The sequence below is a fragment of the Amblyraja radiata genome, chromosome 10, assembly GCF_010909765.2.
Source record: "Amblyraja radiata isolate CabotCenter1 chromosome 10, sAmbRad1.1.pri, whole genome shotgun sequence".
Lineage (NCBI taxonomy): Eukaryota > Metazoa > Chordata > Chondrichthyes > Rajiformes > Rajidae > Amblyraja > Amblyraja radiata.
This window is the reverse complement of record NC_045965.1, coordinates 59,510,212-59,531,602: the sequence shown is the minus strand read 5'-3', so window position 1 is coordinate 59,531,602 and position 21,391 is coordinate 59,510,212. Positions and strand designations below refer to the sequence as shown.

Genomic DNA, 21,391 nt, shown 5'->3' with positions numbered 1-21,391 from the left:
CTAAACGTTATTCCCTTATCATGTATCTATACACTGTACATGGCTCGATTGTAATCATGGATTGTCTTTCTGCTGAATGGATAGCACGCAACAAAAGCTTTTCACTGTACCTCGGTACACGTGACAATAAATAAAACTGAACTAAACTAGGATGTGGGATCGTTGGTGCAATCAGTGGTATTTGAATACTGTTTATACAGGAAGATTGTTCCCGATGTTGGGGAAGTCCAGAACAAGGGGTCACAGTTTAAGGATAAGGGGGAAGTCTTTTAGGACCGAGATGAGGAAAACATTTTTCACACAGAGAGTGGTGAATCTCTGGAATTCGCTGCCACAGAATGTAGTTGAGGCCAGTTCATTGGCTATATTTAAGAGGGAGTTAGATGTGGCCCTTGTGGCTAAAGGGATCAGGGGGTATGGAGAGAAGGCAGGTACAGGATACTGAGTTGGATGATCAGCCATGATCATATTGAATGGCGGTGCAGGCTCGAAGGGCCGAATGGCCTACTCCTGCACCTAATATGTTTCTATGTTTCTAAATATAGCCTAGCTGTTTGGGTGGAAATCGCCTTAGATGAATGTAAAGTCCCAGTGCTGTGGAATGCTCCATGTTGCCATTGGTTACCTTGAATAGGAAGTTGTGTCCTCAGCAAAACTAGTGTTCAAATGTCTATCTCCTGAATTAGAAAGCCGCTTTGTGTCTAACAATATAAATGAGAGGATGACATATCCTTGGGAAGGATTCATGAAACCGTATTAGTAAGAGCCAAGAGTGTTTTATTGTCATATGTCCCAGATAGAACAATGAAATTCTTACTTGCAGCGGCACAATAGAATAGGTAAACATAGTGCACTGGGAAGAGCCTGTCCCACTTTCATGACCTAATTCACGATCTTTTTTACTCGTGGACATTTTTCATCAGGCTAGAAAAACGGCCCGACCTACTTGATGCCACAAGTGCCTACCTGCAATTAGCTCATGACCTGCTACGACCTACCTACGACCTCCTACAACCTCGTGACGACCATCTCGCTAGAATTTAGAAGATTGAGGGGGGATCTTATAGAAACTTACAAAATTCTTAGGAGGTTGGACAGGCTAGATGCAGGAAGATTGTTCCCGGACAATGTTGGGGAAGTCCAGGACAAGGGGTCACAGTTTAAGGATAAAGGGGAAATCCTTTAGGACCAAGATGAGAAAAACATTTTTCACACAGAGAGTGGGGAGTCTCTGGAATTCTCTGCCACAGAAGGTAGTTGAGGCCAGTTCATTGGCTACATTTAAGAGGGAGGTAGATGTGGCCCTTGTGGCCAAAGGGATCAGGGGGTATGGAGAGAAGGCAGGTACAGGATACTGAGTTGGATGATCAGCCATGATCATATTGAATGGTGGTGCAGGCTCGAAGGGCCGAATGGCCTTCTCCTGCACCTATTTTCTATGTTTCTATGCTGCGAGTATGAGTCAAGGGCAAACTCGGCAGAGGTCGTGAAAGTGGGACAGGCCCTTAAACAATATAATAAACGAGAGTTAAAAAAATGTCAGTGTGTGTGTATAAATACACATACTCACAAGTACATACATATATGTAGATCGTGTACACACACACGCACGTACGTACACACACGTACGTACACACACGCACGTACACACACGCACGTACACACAAACTAACAAACTATAATAGTGTAATAATAACACCAATAGTCCATGTAGTTCAGAGCTTACTTGAGGTTGTAGTGGCTGTAGGGAAGAAGCTGTTCCTGAACCTGGACGTTATGGTTTTTAGGCTCTTGTACCTAGGGGTGAAATGAGTGTGTGGCCAGAGTGGTGTGGGTCTCTGATGATGCTGGCTGCTTTTTTGAGGCAGCGATTCTCGTCAATCTCTTCGATGGTGGGGAGGCCAGAGCCGGTGATGGACTGGGCAGTGTTCACAACTTTTTGTAGTCTTCTTCACTCCTGGACGTTCAAGCTGCCAATCCAGGCCGTGATGCAACCAGTCAAAATGCTCTCTTCTGTGCACCTGTAGAAGTTCAGGAGAATCCTCTCTGACGTACCGAATCTCCGTAATCTTCTCAGGAAGTAGAGGCGTTGATGTGCTTTCTTTATAATTGCATCAGTGTACTGGGTCCAGGAAAGATCTTCGGAAATATGCACGCCCGGGAATTTTAAGTTTTCAAAAATGGCTTATTTGAGCTTTTTAAAATAAAAACTATATCTAAATTGTAAAATTGGTGACAAGACAGTGTTACTAAATGGTGCTCAGATTACTTCAGAAGGATGGGTGGGTAGTGAGGGTATTGAAAGGTTTGATACAAAAACAAAGACATTATGAGAGGCTTTTGCCAGGAGTTGGCAGAAATGGTCAACGGGCATCAAAGGTTATGGGGAGAGGGCAGGAAAATGGGATTAGGAGGCAGAGATCAGCCATGATTGAATGGCGGAGTGGACTCGATTGGCCGAATGGCCTAATTCTACTCCTATAACTTGTGAACTTGTGAGTTAATGTTTGGAAATGCATCTCTTAGCAACAATCGCATCTTTCTTGATCAGTACGGGTGTCAGAGGTTATGGGGCGAAGGCAGGGGAATGGGGTTAGGAGAGAGAGATAGATTAGCCACGATTGAATGGCGGAGTAGACGTGATGGGCCAAATTCAAGTTCAAGTTCAAGTGAGTTTATTGTCATGTGTCCCTGTATAGGACAATTAAATTCTTGCTTTGCTTCAGCACACAGAACATAGTAGGCATTTACTACAAAACAGATCAATGTGTCCATATACCGTAATATAAATATATACACACATGAATAAATAAACTGATAAAGTGCAAATAACAGATAATGGTTATTAATAATCAAAGTTTTGTCCGAGCCAGGTTTAATAGCCTGATGGCTGTGGGGAAGTAGCTATTCCTGAACCTGGTTGTTTATAGTCTTCAGGCTCCTGTACCTTCTACCTGAAGATAGCAGGGAGATGAGTGTGTGGCCAGGATGTTGTGGGTCTTTCATGATCTACTCCTATTCCTTACGACCTTTGACTTGGAACGGGGGCTGAGGAGAGCCGGGCGTGGAGAGGGCCGGCGGTTGGTGGGATGGACAGGCGACGGCTGCAATGGGCCTTTGTGGCCACCTGTGGTCGGAACTGTACAATGGCCCCAATATGGCGCCTCTTGTATATGGACTCGGTGGGCTGTTCTGCACAAACTGGGGTGACTGTGCTTAAGTACGAGGACAATGTTGTTGAGCTGTATACACAGACATGTATTTCACTGTACCTGGTACATGTGGCAATAAAGAAACCATTGAACTCCACAGAATTCTCTGCCACAGAAGGTAGTTGAGGTCAGTTCATTGGCTATATTTAAGAGGGAGTTAGATGTGGCCCTTGTGGCTAAAGGGATCAGGGGGTATGGAGAGAAGGCAGGGATGGGATACTGAGTTGGATGATCAGCCATGATCATATCGAATGGCGGTGCAGGCTCGAAGGGCCGAATGGCCTACTCCTGCACCTATTTTCTATGTTTCTATGTTTCCAATGGATTAAGAAACTGCTTCCTCCTATTGATGGGGTATCCTAACTGTTATCTTAAATTCACACCGCATAAGTCTGAATTTCCAGCCCTGTACAACTTGTGGCCCCTACGTTTTGTATTTGTTGTGGCGTTTGTTCTTAAACCAGCTTTTTATTTTCTCTTTGGCAGATTGGACGGCGTACGGGCTAAGCACTAGATGTCGTTCCCACGTGCGTAAATCCCTCTCCTGTTGCGTCGTTCACGTTGCAATGTTCAGGAGCTGTTCTTCGGAAAGAACATCGCCCGTGTTACCTGTTTGCGCTGCCAGGAGGCTGACCTTCCATGGCCCCTAAGCAAGAGAGGTCATGAACGATTGAAAACGGTGGCATGAAGGAACTGCAGGTGCCGGTTTGCACCGGCGATAGACACAAAAATACTGGAGTAACTCAGCGGGTCAGGCAGCGTCTCCGGAGAGAAGGACTGGATGACGTTTTGGGTCGAGACCCTTCTTTAACGGCCTGACCCAAAACATCAATCATAGCAAAAGGATTTGAGTATAGGAGCAGGGAGGTTCTACTGCAGTTGTACAGGGTCTTGGTGAGACCACACCTGGAGTATTGCGTACAGTTTTGGTCTCCTAATCTGAGGAAAGACATTCTTGCCATAGAGGGAGTACAGAGAAGGTTCACCAGACTGAGTCCTGGGATGTCAGGACTTTCATATGAAGAAAGACTGGATAGACTCGGCTTGTACTCGCTAGAATTTAGAAGATTGAGGGGGGATCTTATAGAAACGTACAAAATTCTTAAGGGGTTGGACAGGCTAGATGCAGGAAGATTGTTCCCGATGTTGGGGAAGTCCAGAACAAGGGGTCACAGTTTAAGGATAAGGGGGAAGTCTTTTAGGATCAAGATGAGAAAAACATTTTTCACACAGAGAGTGGTGAATCTCTGGAATTCTCTGCCACAGAAGGTAGTTGAGGCCAGTTCATTGGCTATATTTAAGAGGGAGTTAGATGTGGCCCTTGTGGCTAAAGGGATCAGGGGGTATGGAGAGAAGGCAGGTACAGGATTCTGAGTTGGATGATCAGCCATGATCATATTGAATGGCGGTGCAGGCTCGAAGGGCCGAATGGCCTACTCCTGCACCTAGTTTCTATGTTTTTATCACCTATTCATTCTCTCCAGAGATGCTGCCTGACCCACTGAGTTACTCCAGCATTTTGTATATCTTCGGTGTAAACCAGCATTTGCAGTTCCTTCCTACACAACTACCTGGAAGAACTCTGGGTCAGGCAGCATTGGAGGGAAACGGGCGGACAATGTTTAGGGTCGGGAACCACCTTCAAAATCCCCGTCCGTCCATTCTCCTCCACGGATGCTGACTGACCCATTGAGTTCCTCCAGCAGGTTGTGTTTTGCTCGAGGTGTGACAACCCTGGCAGGAATTTCCATCCCTCTGTCATCCCCGACCCCTTTGTCTGGCCTCAAGATGCCAGTAGTCCCTGGTGGACACAAGATGCTGGCGTAACTCAGCGGGTGAGGCAGTATCTCTGGAGAGAAGGAAGGGCCGACGTTTCGGGTCGAGACCCTTCTTCAGACTGAATCGTTTGCTGGCTGGCTTCCAATCACCCCCAAATTCTGAAAGCAATATTCTTTCCATGCGTAAGAAGAGAATGCCTCACTATATCCCCGCCGTTCTCTCTCAATTCTCTCTCAATTGTCACTCTATCTTAACTGCAGCCCACACATCCTTACCAAAGGCTGCCAATCCTCCAACATCATTGCACCTTGGAAGTTCTTGTCGATTCCCAAGACCGTCAGTGTCAATGCCGTCATTGCTTTTGCATTCATGCTCTTGGTACTAACATGGTGAATCTGTGGACATCTGCCCACCGCCTCTTGCCTGCATGACGTCTGAAGGAGATTTGGCTTCGTGCATTTCTGAACAAGCTCCAAACAGTCTCTCGCCGTGGTCTGCGGGTATCTAATATACACTGAACTTACTTTACCCTTGCCGCTCGGATGAAGAGCGCCTTAAGTCAGAGCTTCCCTCGTTGTTAGCTCTGCGGCTTCATGTTTATCAAGCTCCCTCCCTTCACTGAACCTGTTCATTTGCTCATGATTTAACTCTGAGGGTCTTTCCGCTACTTTCAGAACCATTGGCGTCAAGTACTCACCAAACTCTCTCAAATTCCTCCCCGAATCTTGGCCGACTTGCCACATCTTTTGTCGCCCGGAATGGGATGATGATAAACCTTCGCTTTCAATGGAATGGGTTCATCAAGTCTCTCGCAAACTCCAGCTACCTGTTCCTCCTTCATCCGGAGTTTCCACGTCTTTTGGCGTTTCTCTGCTGGGGAGGCGAGTGAAATTCTAGATCTCTTCTGACGCCGAATTCCTGCAACGTTTGTTGTTGTTACCTTATGCTTTTCTGTCACCTCGCTAATTCTTGTCAATCCAACGAGCCCATCAGCCAAGCAATAACCGCTGCAGATATCAGAAGGGGGCTGTACTAAAATACTCTTTGTCCTTCTAAATAGGGTACAAGAGAAAAGTGCTTGCAAACCTCTTCTTGCTTTGCTTTCTTGCCATGCTGGTAAGTGTCTGTATTAACGTTTCATCTTCATTTCTCTCCAGGTGCCATCCATAAGCTCTCTAAAGCCGGCTGACATTCCATCAGGCCCCCTGCCACTTTAAATCCCCCCTCCCCCCTTGTTCCCTTCAAGCTTCCAAACCCATACTTAATACCATCCAGCTGCTGCCTGTGGTTTGCCTCAACTGTCTCAGTTTGTGTTGGCTGATTCCAATGTGCTTCTGAGGAGGCGGATGGAATGGTCATCAGCTGAAGAGCAGTGGGATGGGAGAATGGGTACATTAAAGGACCATCACAAGGAAACAAACAAATTGAATAAGGTGGAGAAGCAAGAAGCTGTAGATGCTGGAATCTTGAGCAAAATGAATGAATGAATGGCGGTACAGGCTCGAAGGGCCGAATGGCCTACTCCTGCACCTATTTTCTATGTTTCTATTAGCAATGTAGCTCGTTTGCAGCTTAATAACTACCTGTCCCAAATTCAGCTTCACTTACGATTATCTTAATGATATGTATTCTCTTATGATTCTATAGGTTTGAAGGTTTTTTTTAAATTTTTATTTTATTGTCATTGGCAGGAGCAATGATTCCCGTCACTGAGTTTAAACAATTCACTGACCATCAGCCTGCATTTCGAGTACTGAAGCCATGGTGGGATGTATTCACCGATTATATAGCTATCGCCATGCTGATGATTGGGGTGTTTGGATGCACTTTGCAGGTAGGTCGACAATCATCTTGGGCTAAATACCTATAGGTTTGGTATTTGATAAGGAACAGAGGGATATGGATCGCATGCAGGGAGTTGAGATTAGATTAACTTGGCATCATGTTCGGCACAGACATTGTGGGCCGAATGGCCTCATGGTGTGGTACAGCATGGAAACAGGCCCAACTTGCCCATGCCGACCAACATGCCCCATCTACACTAGTCCCACCTGTCTTCATTTGGCTCCTTTCCCTCTCTTATCCACATACCTGTCCTAATGTTTTGTAAACATTAGGGCTATTCCTGTGCTCTATTCTCCTGTGTTAACATATGAATTTTGACTAGGGTCAGATGAGCCCCTTGAAATTGCTTGACCATGCAGTGAGGTTCTTGCTAACCTGATTGTAATCTCAAGTTTGATTTTCGTAGCATTTGTAGCTGGAAGTGAGCTGGTCTGGGATCTAGAAGAACATGGTAAGTATCCGGGGATACGGTCATTTTCCGTGATGTGTGGGAATTTCTGGATAGTGTTGAAGAATTGGCATCTGCAGAGAGAGAGAGAGAGGGGGGGGGGGGGGAGGGGGGGAGAGAAAGCGGGAGAGAGGGAAAGATGGGGAGAGGTTTCGGAGACATTTAGCACCTCCTTCGTTTAGCATGTTTGAGCGAATGATATATTATTGTCGCTTGTGACGAGTCACAGTGATATTCTTTGTTTTGCAAACCCACAAGGTATGCAAAGAGTCGCTACATAAAGGGCGGCGACTAAGTTACAAGGTTTTACACAAAGCAATTTTTAACACAATTTGCTCTTGTAGATTCCCCACACTGAACATGTGCTGGGTTAACATCTTACCCAAGGCTCTCCTCTTTCTGTGAGTCCTAGTGGGAGAGTCTCGGACTAGAGACCATAGCCTCAAAATTAAAGGACGTTCTTTTAGGAAGGAGATGAGGAGAAATTTCTTTAGTCAGAGGGTGGTGAATCTGTGGAATTCTTTGCCACTGAGGCTGTGGAGGCCAAGTCAGTGGATATTTTTAAGGCAGAGATAGGTAGATTTTTGATTAGCACAGGTGTCACTGCTACGAAGTGAGACTGTGAGCAAGGCTGGTTCGTGAATGGATTGGACTCCGTTTGGTCTCGGGCAGAGCATTTGGCCATATCAAGCTGTGATGCATTCCTCGGGGGTATCCGGGGTTATGGGGAATAGGCAGGAGAATAGGATTAGGAAGGTGAGATAGATCAGCCATGATTGAATGGCAGAGTTTACTTGATGGGCTGAATGGCCTAATTCTACTCTTGTTCCTGTTCAAAAGGGAACTGCAGATGCTGGAATATCGAAGGTACACAAAATTGCTGGAGGAACTCAGCGGGTGCAGCAGCATCTATGGAGCGAAGGAAATAGGCGACGTTTCGGGCCGAAACCCTTCTTCAGACTGATGGGGGGTGGGGAAAGAAAGAAGGAAAAAGGGAGGAGGAGGAGCCCGAGGGCGGGCGGATGGGAGGGTGGGAGGAGACAGCTAGAGGGTGAAGGAAGGGGAGGGGACAGCACAGGCTAGCCAAATTGGGGGAATTCAATGTTGATGCCATAAGGGCGCAAGGACCCCAGACGGAATATGAGGTGCTGTTCCTCCAATTTCCGCTGTGTCCAATTTTAATTGGAGGAACAGCACCTCATATTCCGTCTGGGGTCCTTGCGCCCTTATGGCATCAACATTGAATTCCCCCAATTTGGCTAGCCTGTGCTGTCCCCTCCCCTTCCTTCACCCTCTAGCTGTCTCCTCCCACCCTCCCATCCGCCCGCCCTCGGGCTCCTCCTCCTCCCTTTTTCCTTCTTTCTTTCCCCACCCCCCATCAGTCTGAAGAAGGGTTTCGGCCCGAAACGTCGCCTATTTCCTTCGCTCCATAGATGCTGCTGCACCCGCTGAGTTCCTCCAGCAATTTTGTGTCTACTCTTGTTCCTTATGGCCTTATGGGTGCTGGTTGCTGGCCCTATTTTCAATCCTAATCCCATGAGCAACTGGTCACTGAGAGGAATCCATTTACAGCTGACAACCGTTTCGACTTCCTTACAAGGACGAGCTGCAGCAACTCACTAAAATACAGTCAACCTTCATTACAGACTTCCTTGTAACGGATTTTGGATATAGCGGACTGTCTCTTTAAGAACACAGGCTGCTAGTTACACTGAGGAGGCTACTAATATTGACAAAGCATTTGACAATAATGCTTTTGGGCGGTTGAGGCCGGTTGTCTGGATACTTTCAAGAGAGAGCTAGATAGAGCTCTTAAAGAAAGCGGAGTCAGGGGATATGGGGAGAAGGCAGGAACGGGGTACTGATTGGGGATGATCAGCCATGATCACATTGAATGGCGGTGCTGGCTCGAAGGACCGAATGGCCTACTCCTGCACCTATTGTCTATTGTCTATTGTCATTGGCAAGGCGTCGCAATTGACAAGGCGTTGACATTGACAAGGCGTTGACATTGACAAGGCGTTGACATTGACAAGGCGTTGACATTGACAAGCAATCGCTTGGACTTCACTCTATTATACAGTTTAGCAAACAGCCTTTCATATTTTTAGCTTGCAGTAACAAAAATACATTTTTAGCTGTTAAAGAAAACTCGTATTTACTTTCTCAGTCTTTTTGGAGGAGAAATGGAACGAGGCAAATAGGACGAACAAATTACCCATTTGTTTCTACTGTTTTTTTATCTGTAAGCGAGTTCTCGGACTGTGTATATATTGCTTTTAACAGCATATACAGGTAGTTCTGCTATAACACATATTTCCATTATACAAATAAGTTGTAAAACGAGTGATGAATTAAGGAAAACTATTTGCATTACATTGGCCGAATTAATTATCAGGCAATTTAATTGGGAGCTAGATTATCACTTTCAAAATTTTCAATGAAGAAAAAGCTGTCTGGATTTAAACAGTGTGAGAGGAAATAAAACTGTTTCCGTGTAACCTCCCCGCAATAATCACTAATATTCAGCAATAACTATTGTCCCTTAAGCACACAGCTGCCATTTTAACCCTGTGTGGACATTAAAATTGACAAGCAGGTATTTATATGGACACTTTGTTACAATATTCTATTGTGATATTTGTGCAACAATATTCTTACAATTCAACTTGCATCCCACAGTAACAAAAATAAATTTGTTGGTATTAAAAAGACCTTTCTTTTAGAAAATCACGCGCAAAATCGAACTATTATTGAGAGTCTTAAGCCCCAGTCCCACTTTAGGCGATTTTTTCTGGCGACTGCAGGCGACTAGGCTGTTTTCACGTGGTCGTGGGGTGACGCCTGTATGGTCGTGAGTTGTCTCCTCAAGTTGCCTAAACAGTCGTAACGTTTTTCTGGTCGCCACTGGATTTTGAAATGTTCAAAGCTTTGCGCCGACTGTGGGCTTGACGTAGCTTGTCCTCTCCTGTCGTAGGTCCTGTCGTATGTTGTCGCCAGGATGATGCAGGTTGTCACCTGGTGATGTTGGTTGTAGCCGGGTGCTGACTTCGGTGAATCCCATTGGCGACTACCTACGTCAACCAACATCAACCTGCGACAGGTACCGGCGACTGAATTGTCTTCAGTTGTCGCCGACAGGGTCGTTGCTTGTCGTGGGTGGACATAGGTTGACATCGGTTGTCGCCCGTGTGGTCGTAGGTGTGGTCGTAGGTGGACGTCCTAATGACAAGCCGGTTGTCGGTAGCTTGCCGTAGCTTGACGTCAACTAGGGGGTAGGTTGTCGTAGACATTGTCGTAGGGGGGGGGGGTCCAGTCGTCGCTTTTTCGGCGACCTGCTACGACTGTGATAGTCTCTGGCAGTAGCGGAAATAATCGCCTAAGTGGGACAGGCCCTTAAAATCCTCTAGCCCATAATTTCCTTTCTCCCATTGACTACGGGTGCTGTCCGTACGGAGTTTGTACGTTCTCCCGTAACCTGCGTGGGTTTTCTCTGGGAGCTCCTGTTTCCTCCCACACTCCAAAGACGTACAGGTTAATTGGCTTGGTAAAATTGTAAGTTGTCCCTGTTGTGTGTAGGATAATGTAAGTGTGTGAGGATCGCTGGTCGGCGTGGATGCAGTGGGCTTTAGGGCCTGTATTCCGCGCTATATCTACAAAATATACTAAACTGTAGACACATTGTCTTTATAATGGGATTTTCTATGTTTCCCAGAAATTGAGCTATTGTATTGCTGCTGATGTACGTGTAGTTTAAATGAATGTAAAGATCTTTTGGGGTATGAAGCTTTCTGAAATTTCAGATGCAACACTATCAACTGGTTCACCATTATCTATTGCACTGGTTGGAACAAGATATTCCAACATTTGTTAAATATGATCTGTCGTTCAGAAACCCATGTTTACTTCAAATAGTATAGTATATAGTATAGTATAGTATATCTTTATTGTCATTTTCCTGAGTACTCACATACCCAGAGGAAACAAAAAAACGTTGCTCAACCAGTGTCCATTCAGTGTGCAGTAAAAAATAAATAGAAATAAAAATACATATATCATGAACAAATTAAACACTCTACTCTCTACTAAACATCAACAGGCGTTCCGATCGGCAGCGGCACGACAGTGGCTCTGCTGCAGTGTGTCCAGGTTGGTGGTTGGTGCGCGATACTTTGGCAGGGGGCAAAGTCCGTTTATCAGTCTTATAGCCTGCGGGAAGAAGCTGAGGAGCATCCTGCTGGTTTTGCAGCTAATGCTCCTGTACCTCTTCCCAGATGGCAGGATGGAGAATATGTGATGCGATGGGTGGTAGGGGTCTTTGATGATGGAGATGGCTCTGCTGATACATCTCTTCCTGTATATGTCCAGCAGGAAAGGGAGTGGAGCACCAATAATCCTGCTGGCGGTCTTCACAATCCTGTCTAGTTGGTGCCGTTCGTACGCCTTGCAGCTCCCGAACCAGGAAGTGATGCCGTAGGTTAATGTGGTCTCGATTGTCCCCCTATAAAAAGTTCGTAGGTGTGTAGTGGGGAGACCTGCTTTACGTAGTCTTCGGAGAGGGTGTAGTCGCTGCTGGGCTCTCTTGACCAGTGCTGTGGTGTTGGTCATAGACATCAGGTCATCTGACAGGTGGAGTCCTAGGAACTTCACGCTGCTGACCCTTTCCACATCAGCTCCATCGATGTGCAGAGGTGTATGGTGTTGTTTTCCCGCCCTCCTGAAGTCAACCACCATCTCCTTAGTTTTTCCCACGTTGAGAATGAGGTGGTGGGATTTGCACCATCCTGTGAGCAGCTCCACCTCCATCCTGTACGCCTGTTAAAACTTCCTTAATCCCAACAATTGCTCATGCTGATGTCAGGTTCAGTTTAGTTTAGTTTAGAGATACAGCGTGGAAACAGGCCCTTCAGCCCACCAACCATCGATCAGCCGTACACTAGTTCTGAAGAAGGGTTCCGACCCAAAACGTCACCCATCCTTTTTCTCCAGAGATGCTGCCTGACCCACTGAGTTACTCCAGCATTTTGATGTCCATCTTCAATACCCTAGTTCTATGTTATCCCACTTTTGCATCCTACGCACTAGGAGCAATTGACAGAAAATGATTAACCGGCAAATCTGAACGCCTTTGGAATATGGGAGGAAACCGGAGCACCCGGAGAAAACCCACGAGGTCACAGGGAGAACGTACTAACTTTGTGTGGTCAGCACCTGCAGTCAGGATCGAACCCGGGTCTCTGTCGCAGTGAGGCAGCACCTCTACCGCTGCATCACCGTCCTACCCTAGTTAACCAGCTGGTCTCGATCCCAGTCTTCACTCTTCCTCGTTTCTGAAATAGTGGGGTTTCATTTCCTAACTTGGAGAATCAAGAGCTAGAGGACATAAGCTTAAGGTGAGGGGGGAAAGATTTAATAGGAACTGCCATAGAGGGAGTACAGAGAAGGTTCACCAGACTGATTCCTGGGATGGCAGGACTTTCATATGAAGAAAGACTGGATAGACTCGGCTTGTACTCGCTAGAATTCAAAAGATTGAGGGGGGATCTTATAGAAACTTACAAAATTCTTAAGGGGTTGGACAAGCTAGATGCAGGAAGATTATTCCCGATGTTGGGGAAGTCCAGAACAAGGGGTCACAGTTTAAGGATAAGGGGGAAGTCTTTTAGGACCGAGATGAGAAAATCATTTTTTACACAGAGAGTGGTGAATCTGTGGAATTCTCTGCCACAGAAGGTAGTTGAGGCCAGTTCATTGGCTATATTTAAGAGGGAGTTAGATGTGGCCCGTGTGGCTAAAGGGATCAGGGGGTATGGAGAGAAGGCAGGGATGGGATACTGAGTTGGATGATCAGCCATGATCATATCGAATGGCGGTGCAGGCTCGGAGGGCCGAATGGCCTATTCCTGCACCTATTTTCTATGTTTCTATGAACCTGATGGGTAACTTTTTTACACCAAGGTTGGTGGGTTAATGGAACGAACTGCCGGAGGAGGTAGTTGAGGCAGGTACTATCGCAACGTTTAAGAAACATTTAGACAGGTACATGGATGGACAGGATAGGGTTAGTGAGATATGGGCCAAATGAAAGCAGATGGGACTAGTGTAGGTGGGACATGTTGGGCAAGTTGGGCCGAAGGGCCTGTTTCCACGCTGTATCACTCTACGACTATTCATTTTTTAATTCCATAAATTCTTGAAACATAACAGATGCATATAAATGATAACATTAAATATAGGGATTGGATTTATTGGAATGTTTACAACATTATTTATCGATAAATAGTTTTCAGATTGAATGTTTCAAGCTGATGTGAGACCGGGTTTTTTCTGAGAAGGGATGGCCTGCCACCTTGTGGTCTATATGAGAATTGCTGAAGCACATTTATAATAACTACTGCCTGGATTCGGAGAGTCCTGATGCAGGGTTTCACCATTCCTTTCCATGCACAAATGCTGCTTGACTCGCTGAGTACCCACAGCAGTCCGTTTGTTACTTGGATTTAGAAATTTGAGGTAGGAAATTCTTTGGAGTTGGATGCAATATGATAACATTTCGGAGAGAGGCTGGGCAGGCTGGGACTCTATTCCTTGTAGCGCAGAAGGATGAGGTGTGACCTTATAAAGATGTATAAAATCATGAGAGGAATAGATCGGATCAATGCACAGTCTTTTGCCCAGAGTAAAGGGTCTGTCCCACTTTCACGACCTAATTTACAACCTTTTTTACTCGTGGAAATTTTAAATCAGGCTAGAAAAACGCCCCGACCTACTTGATGCCACGAGTACCTACGACTAGCATCACGGCCTGCTACGACCTACCTACGACCTCGTATGACCTTGTGATGACCATGCTGCGGGTATGAGTCAAGGGCAAACTCAACAGAGGTCGTGAATTAGGTTGTGAAAGTGGGACAGTCCATTTAGGGAATCGAGAACCAGAGGACATAGGTTTAAGGTGGGGGGGGGGGGGGGGAGATTTAACGGGAACCTGAGGGGCAATTTTTTACACAAAGGGTGGTGGGTGTATGGAACGAACTGCCAGAGGAGGTAGTTGCGGCTGGGACTATCACAATGTTTAAAAACCATTTGGACTGGTACATGGATAGAAAAGGTTTAGAGGGATTTGGGCCAAATGCAGGTAGGTGGGACTAGTGTAGGTATGGCATGTTGGTTGGCCTGGGCAAGTTGGGCCAAAGGGCTTGTTTCCACGCTGTATCACTTGATGATGCTATGACTATAACATTCGCGCATTTGGACACGCTGGAGGCAGGAAACATGTTCCCGATGTTGGGGGAGTCCAGAACCAGGGGCCACAGTTTAAGAATAAGGAGTAAGCCATTTTGAACGGAGATAACCATATAACAACCATATAACAATTACAGCACGGAAACAGGCCATCTCAGCCCTACAAGTCCGTGCCGAACAACTTTTTTCCCTTAGTCCCACCTGCCTGCACTCATACCATATGAGGAAACACATTTTCTCACAGAGAGTGGTGAGTGTGGAATTCTCTGCCTCAGAGGGCGGTGGAGGCCGGTTCTCTGGATGCTTTCAAGAGAGAGCTAGATAGGGCTTAAAAATAGCGGATTCAGGGGATATGGGGAGAAGGTAGGAACGGGGTACTGATTGGGGATGATCAGCCATGATCACATTGAATGGTGGTGCTGGCTCGAAGGGCCGAATGGCCTACTCCTGCACCTATTGTCTATTGTCTATTGTCTATTTGTACTCATCCTTCGAAATTCAGTTCTGCTGTTTTACCCAGAGCCAAACCTCAAGGGCAGATTACAAACAATATTATTATTTTATAATTTTACGTTTAGCATAAGCAGCTAAGGACAGTCTCTTTTATACACATTAAAAAAGGAACAAAGGAGTAAAGAAGTCGTGGGTTTTATGGACCAAACTAAAGATTTTCTCCCTGGGACCGCGTGGGTTTCCTCCAGGGGCTCTGGTTTCTTTTCACATCTCTGCGTCGTTCACGCTGCTATGTTCAGGAGCTGTTCTTAGGAAAGAACATCGCCCGTGTTACCTGTTTGCAACAGCCTCCAGGCGCTGCCAGGAGGCTGACCTTCCATGACCCCTAAGCAAGAGAGGTCATGAACGGTTGAAAACGGTAGCAGGAAGGAACTGCAGATGCACCGGCGACAGACACTAACATCCTGGAGTAACTCAGCGGGTCAGGCAGCGTCTCCGGAGAGAAGGACTGGATGAGGTTTTGGGTCGAGACCCTCCTTCAGACCCGTCTCGGGTCGAGACCCTTCTTTGAACAGCCTGATCCAAAACGTCACCCACTCCTTCTCTCCAGAGATTCTGCCTGACCCTTTGAATTGGCCTCTGTAAAATCGCCCCATATGTGTTGGCAGTGGATGTGAAAGTGGGATAGAACTAGTGAATGGGTGATTCATCCGATGGTCAGCATGGATTCTCTGGGCCATGTTGTACCTCTGAACTAAATTAAACAACAATACTGTATATGTTACTCTTTGCTTGAGGGTGCTGAGTGTGAAATGAGTTTCTTACATTACAACACTGACTGCTTTTCCAAGGCATTTTCATTGCCTGTGAAGTATTCTGTGGCCAGACAGATTCCATACAGATGCCCTTTTCAAAAGTATAAACGTGTGGATAGCAATCAGATTATTGGGGCGACATGATGGTGCAGCGGTAGAGTTGCGGCCTTACAGCGGCTGAAACCCTGACGTCAGGTGCTGTCTGTGCGGAGTTTGTACGTTCTTCACGTGACCTGAGTGGGTTTTCTCCGGGTACTCCGGATTTCCCCTCACACTCCAAAGACTTCCAGGTTTTTAAGTTAATTGGCTTGGTACAATTGTAAATTGTCCCTAGTGTGTGTGGGATAGCGTTAGTGTGCGGGGATCGCTGGTCGGCACGGACTCGGTGGGCCAAAGGGCCTGTTTCCGCGCTATCCTAGTGGCGGCGCGGCTCTGGCTGCAGCGGCTCTCCGGCAGTCCTGTTTGTTTTGTGTTTTTTGGGTTGTTTATTTTCGTTTTGGTTAGTCTAGTTTTAGTTTTTAGTTTGTGTTTTTTTGGGGGGGGGGGTTGAAACGGGGCTTGCTGTCTCTCCCTGCGGGGGAATGCGACTTTTTTGTCGTATTCCCCTTCTCTGCCTCCGTCTGCGCTGAGGCCTAATGGCGGAGCTGGCGACCTCGAGGCTCAGGAGGCAGAGCCCGCCAGGACTCGCACTGAGCTCGCTCCCGTGAGGACGGCCCGGCTCGGGGCTGGAACAGGGCTTTCGTGAGGGGCTGTGACGGCTGGCCCGAGGAAGGAACGGTGCTCCCGTCGGAGTGGCCGAGCTCGGGGAGGTACGGCGTTCCCAGCCCGAGGGAGGAGTGGTGCCCGGTCGGGGCGGCCCAGCCCGAGGGAGAAGCGGCGCCCGGTCGGGGCGGCCCAGCCCGAGGGAGGAGCGGCGCCCGGTCGGGGCGGCCCAGCCCGAGGGAGAAGCGGCGCCCGGTCGGGGCGGCCCAGCCCGAGGGAGGAGCGGTGCCCGGTCGGGGCGGCCCAGCCCGAGGGAGGAGCGGCGCCCAGTCGGGGCGGCCCAGCCCGAGGGAGGAGCGGCGCCCAGTCGGGGCGGCCTGGCGCGAGGGAGGAGCGGCGGCCTGGCGCGAGGCTGAGACGGTGGCAGTACTCACGTGAGGGCGATCCGGCTCGGGGCTGGAACGATGCTCCGGTGGCTGGGACGGCAGTTCTGGTGGCGGTGGCCTGAGACCGGGGGTTCGGCCGCGGGCCAGCGGCTGCGTCAGCAGGTCTGGTGAGCAGCAGCTTCGACCACCCCGGGCCGCGGTGTTTGAGCCGCAGGACAGGTTTTAACATCGCCCGGGGGGTATCGCCTCAGCGCAGAAGGAGAAGAGGAGGGAAGAGACTGCAGCCCTAAGACTTTTGCCTCCATCACAGTGAGGAGATGTTGGGTGGACTCACTGTGGTGGATGTTAATATGTGTTTATTGTTGTTTTTTATTGTATTGTATTGTATGTATGACTGCTTAAATTTCGTTCAGACTTCGGTCTGGATGACAATAAAAGGCTATTCTATTCTATTCTATTGTATCTCTAGACTAAAAATAAATCATTCTTTGGCCATTATCAGAGAGCCAGTTGTGATAAAAGGTCACAAACATGAAACGTTGATTTGTTTTCTCGCTCCACAAGTGCTGCCTAACCTGCAGAGCATTTCCACTTTGTTAAAATGATCTATGTTCATACCTTTACCATTGAGTACTGTTGAGCAATGGTAAAGCAGAGGATGGACACAAAGTGCTGGAGCAACTCAGCGGGTCAGGCAGCACCTCTGGAGAAAAAAGGCAGGTGACGTTTTGGCTCGGGACCCTTCCTCAGACTGAAAGTAAAGGGGAGGGAACTGGAGGAAGTAAAAGGCCAGAACAAAGCAGGGCCGACAACAGACGACCAAGGAAGGGTGGAGCCCACAATGGGCCATTGTTGGCTGGAGAAGAGGTGAAAACGAAGGGATACAAGGATGCGAACAGTAGAGCTAGTAGGCCGACTAGGGTGGGGGTTGGGGGTGGGGGGGGGGGGGGGGGGGGGGGGGCTGGGGTAGTGAATGAGGCCAGTACTAGAGCAATAGATTGAATGGCCTCTTTCCATAGAGTAAATACTATAGATGACATGAGTCATATGTTGATAGAATGGAGCGGCTGGGCTTGTACACTCTGGAGTTTAGAAGGTTGAGAGGGAATCCTATTAAAACATATAAGATTATTAAGGGTTTGGACACGCTAGAGGTAGAAAACATGTTCCAGATGTTGAAGGAGTCCAGAACCGGGGGCCACAGTTTAAGAATAAGGGGCAAGGCATTTAGAGCGGAGACGAGGAAACACTTTTTCTCACAGAGAGTTGTGAGTCTGTGGAATTCTCTGCCTCAGAGAATTCCACAGACTCACAACTCTCTGTGAGAAAAAGTGGAGGCCGATTCTCTGGATACTTTCAAGAGAGGGCTAGATAGGGCTCTTAAATGTAGCGGAGTCAGGGGATATGGGGAGAAGGCAGGAACGGGGTACTGATTGGGGATGATCAGCCATGATCACATTGAACGGCGGTGCTGGCTCGAAGGGCCAAATGGCCTACTCCTGCACCTATTGTCTATTGTCTATTGTCTAATGAGTTGCTGATAAGTATCCCGTTGAAACATTATCTATTATAATGCCATGGCTTTCTACCCCCCCCCCCCCCCTTCTCAGGTAATGCAAGACAAGATCATTTGCCTTCCGAAACGGACTTCACCCGATAACCTGCGCACTGATCCGAATGAAACTCTGGTCAACGTTTCTGCCAATAGTTACGTGCCTCCCACCCCAGTGCCGTCACCCCCTGCTGCTTCTGCCGACGAGATGAAAGGGCTGAAGACCAACCTGGACCTCCAGCAGTACAGCTTTATAAACCAAATGTGCTACGAGCGGGCGTTGCACTGGTACGCCAAGTACTTCCCGTACCTGGTGCTGATCCACACGCTGATCTTCATGCTGTGCAGCAACTTCTGGTTCAAGTTCCCCGGCTCCAGCTCCAAGATCGAGCACTTCATCTCCATCCTGGGCAAGTGCTTCGACTCGCCCTGGACCACCCGCGCCCTGTCCGAGGTGTCCGGGGAGAACGCCGAGGAGAAGGGGGGCAAGGCCGGCGAGAAGAGCCACGCGGCCAAGGTTGCGCTGGCCACGACGCTGGCCACGGTGCTGCCGCCCGTGCCGCCGCTGCTGCCGGCGCCGCACCTCTCGGCCGCCGAGGGCGACCTGGTGAAGACCCAGTCCTTGCGTTCCATCCCCGAGAAGATCGTGGTGGAGAAGCCGGTGGTCAGCGCCCTGGATCAGAAGGAGGGCGAGCAGGCCAAGGCCCTGTTCGAGAAGGTGAAGAAGTTCCGTCTCCACGTGGAGGAGGGAGACCTCCTGTACTCCATGTACGTGCGGCAGACCATCATCAAGGTCATCAAGTTCGTCTTCATCGTGGTCTACAACAGCATCCTGGTGTCCAAGGTCAACTTCATGGTGGAATGCGAGGTCAACATCCAGGAGATGACTGGCTACTACAAGTTTTCTTGCAACCACACCATGGCCCACCTCTTCTCCAAGTTGTCCATCTGCTACCTGTGCTTTGTCAGTGTGTACGGCCTGACCTGCCTCTACACCCTGTACTGGCTCTTCTACCGCTCCCTCAAGGAGTACTCCTTCGAGCACGTCCGGCACGAGACCGGGATCGACGACATTCCCGACGTGCGCAACGACTTTGCCTTCATGCTGCACCTGATCGACCAGTACGACCCCCTCTACTCCAAACGCTTTGCCGTCTTCCTGTCGGAGGTGAGCGAGAACAAGCTCAAGCAGCTCAACCTGAACAACGAGTGGACGGTGGACAAGCTGCGGCAGAAGCTGCAAACCAACGGGCAGGGCCGGCTGGAGCTGCAGCTCTTCATGCTCTCCGGCCTGCCCGACACCGTCTTCGAGCTGACCGAGCTGCAGTCCCTGCGGCTGGAGATCCTCGGCAACGTCACCATCCCCGCCACCGTGGCCCAGCTGGAGGGCCTGCGGGAGCTCTCCCTCTACCAGTGCTCGGCCAAGATCCACACCGCCGCCCTGGCCTTCCTCAAGGACAACCTCCAGGTGCTGCGGGTCAAGTTCGACGACACCTGGGAGCTGCCCACCTGGATGTACGGCCTGAAGAGCTTGGAGGAGCTCCACCTCCAGGGCTCGCTCAGCCCGGACCTGTCCAAGAACGTCACCCTGGAGTCCCTGAGGGAGCTGAAGAACCTCAAGGTCCTCGGCATCAAGAGCAACCTGACCAAGATCCCGCCCGCCATCGCGGAGACTTCCGGCCACCTCCAGACTCTGTGCATCCACAACGACGGCACGAAGCTGGTGATGCTCAACAGCCTGAAGAAGCTGGTCAACCTGACGGAGCTGGCGCTGATCCACTGCGACCTGGAGCGCATTCCCCACGCCGTCTTCAGCCTGGCCAACCTGCAAGAGCTGGACCTGAAGGAGAACCACCTGAGGTCGGTGGAGGAGATCATCAGCTTCCAGCACTGCCGCAAGCTCACCTGCCTGAAGATGTGGCACAACAGCATCGCCTACATCCCCGAGCACATCAAGAAGCTCGGCGGCCTGGAGTGCCTCTACTTCTGCCACAACAAGATCGAGGTCCTGCCCTCCCACCTCTTCCTGTGCAACAAGCTGAGGCACCTGGACCTGGGCCACAACGACATCCGCTTCATCCCGCCCGAGATCGGCGTGCTGCAGAACCTCCAGGACTTCTGCATCACGGGCAACAAGGTGGAGAGCCTGCCGGACGAGCTGTACTTCTGCAAGAAGCTGAAGGCCCTGAGGATGGGGCGCAACAGCCTCTCCGTCCTCTCGCCCAAGGTGGGCAACCTGGCTCTGCTCAGCCTGCTGGAGCTGAGGGGCAATCACTTGGAGGTCCTGCCCCGGGAGCTGGGAAACTGCCGCTCGCTCAAGAGAAGCGGCCTGTTGGTGGAGGATGCCCTCTTTGATGGGCTACCCTCTGATGTGAGAGAACAGATGAAGGCAGAGTAGGGCCCTGCCCGAGAGCGATGCATAACCCAGGCATACCCAACTGGCACCTCCTCACCATTCACTTCCACCCGCTCCACATCCAGTCACCTCCTCACCATTCACTTCCACCCGCTCCACATCCAGTCCCACTGCCAATGTTTTTACATCAACCTTGTATTTTATAACCCATCGTTTTTTTAAATATATATATATATATGTGTGTGTGTGTGTGTGTGTGTGTGTGGTGTGTGTGTGTGTATGTGTGTGTGTGTGTGTGTATGTGTGTGTGTGTTTGTGGTGTGTGTGTGTGTGTGTGTGTGTGCGTGCGTGCGTGTGTGTGTGTGTTTGTGTGTATATATATATATATATATATATATATATATATATATATACACACACACACATATATATATATAGATATATATATATACACATATATACATATATATATACATATACATATATACATATATATATACATATATATATATATATGTGTGTGTGTGTGTATATATATATATAAAATATATTATTGTATTTTTTTACCTGCAGCTGTATGAGACTGCGATGGATTTAA

At 48.6% G+C, this 21,391-nt stretch overlaps 1 protein-coding gene across 2 annotated transcripts in view; it reads left to right on the top strand.

Moving 5' to 3' along the window:
* LOC116978014 (volume-regulated anion channel subunit LRRC8C-like) overlaps window positions 1-20,862 on the top strand; it is a 28,327-nt gene extending 7,465 nt beyond the window's left edge. The window contains exons 3-5 of one of the 2 annotated variants that reach the window (XM_033028996.1): window positions 3,699-3,739; window positions 6,683-6,825; window positions 18,496-20,862. In XM_033028996.1, the coding sequence (XP_032884887.1) occupies window positions 3,727-3,739; window positions 6,683-6,825; window positions 18,496-20,835 (2,496 nt within the window). In that variant the 5' untranslated portion in view covers window positions 3,699-3,726 and the 3' untranslated portion in view covers window positions 20,836-20,862. The remainder of the gene's footprint in view (window positions 1-3,698; window positions 3,740-6,682; window positions 6,826-18,495) is intronic. The other variant, XM_033028997.1, reaches the window with a different exon arrangement.
* Window positions 20,863-21,391: the final 529 nt, after the last annotated feature.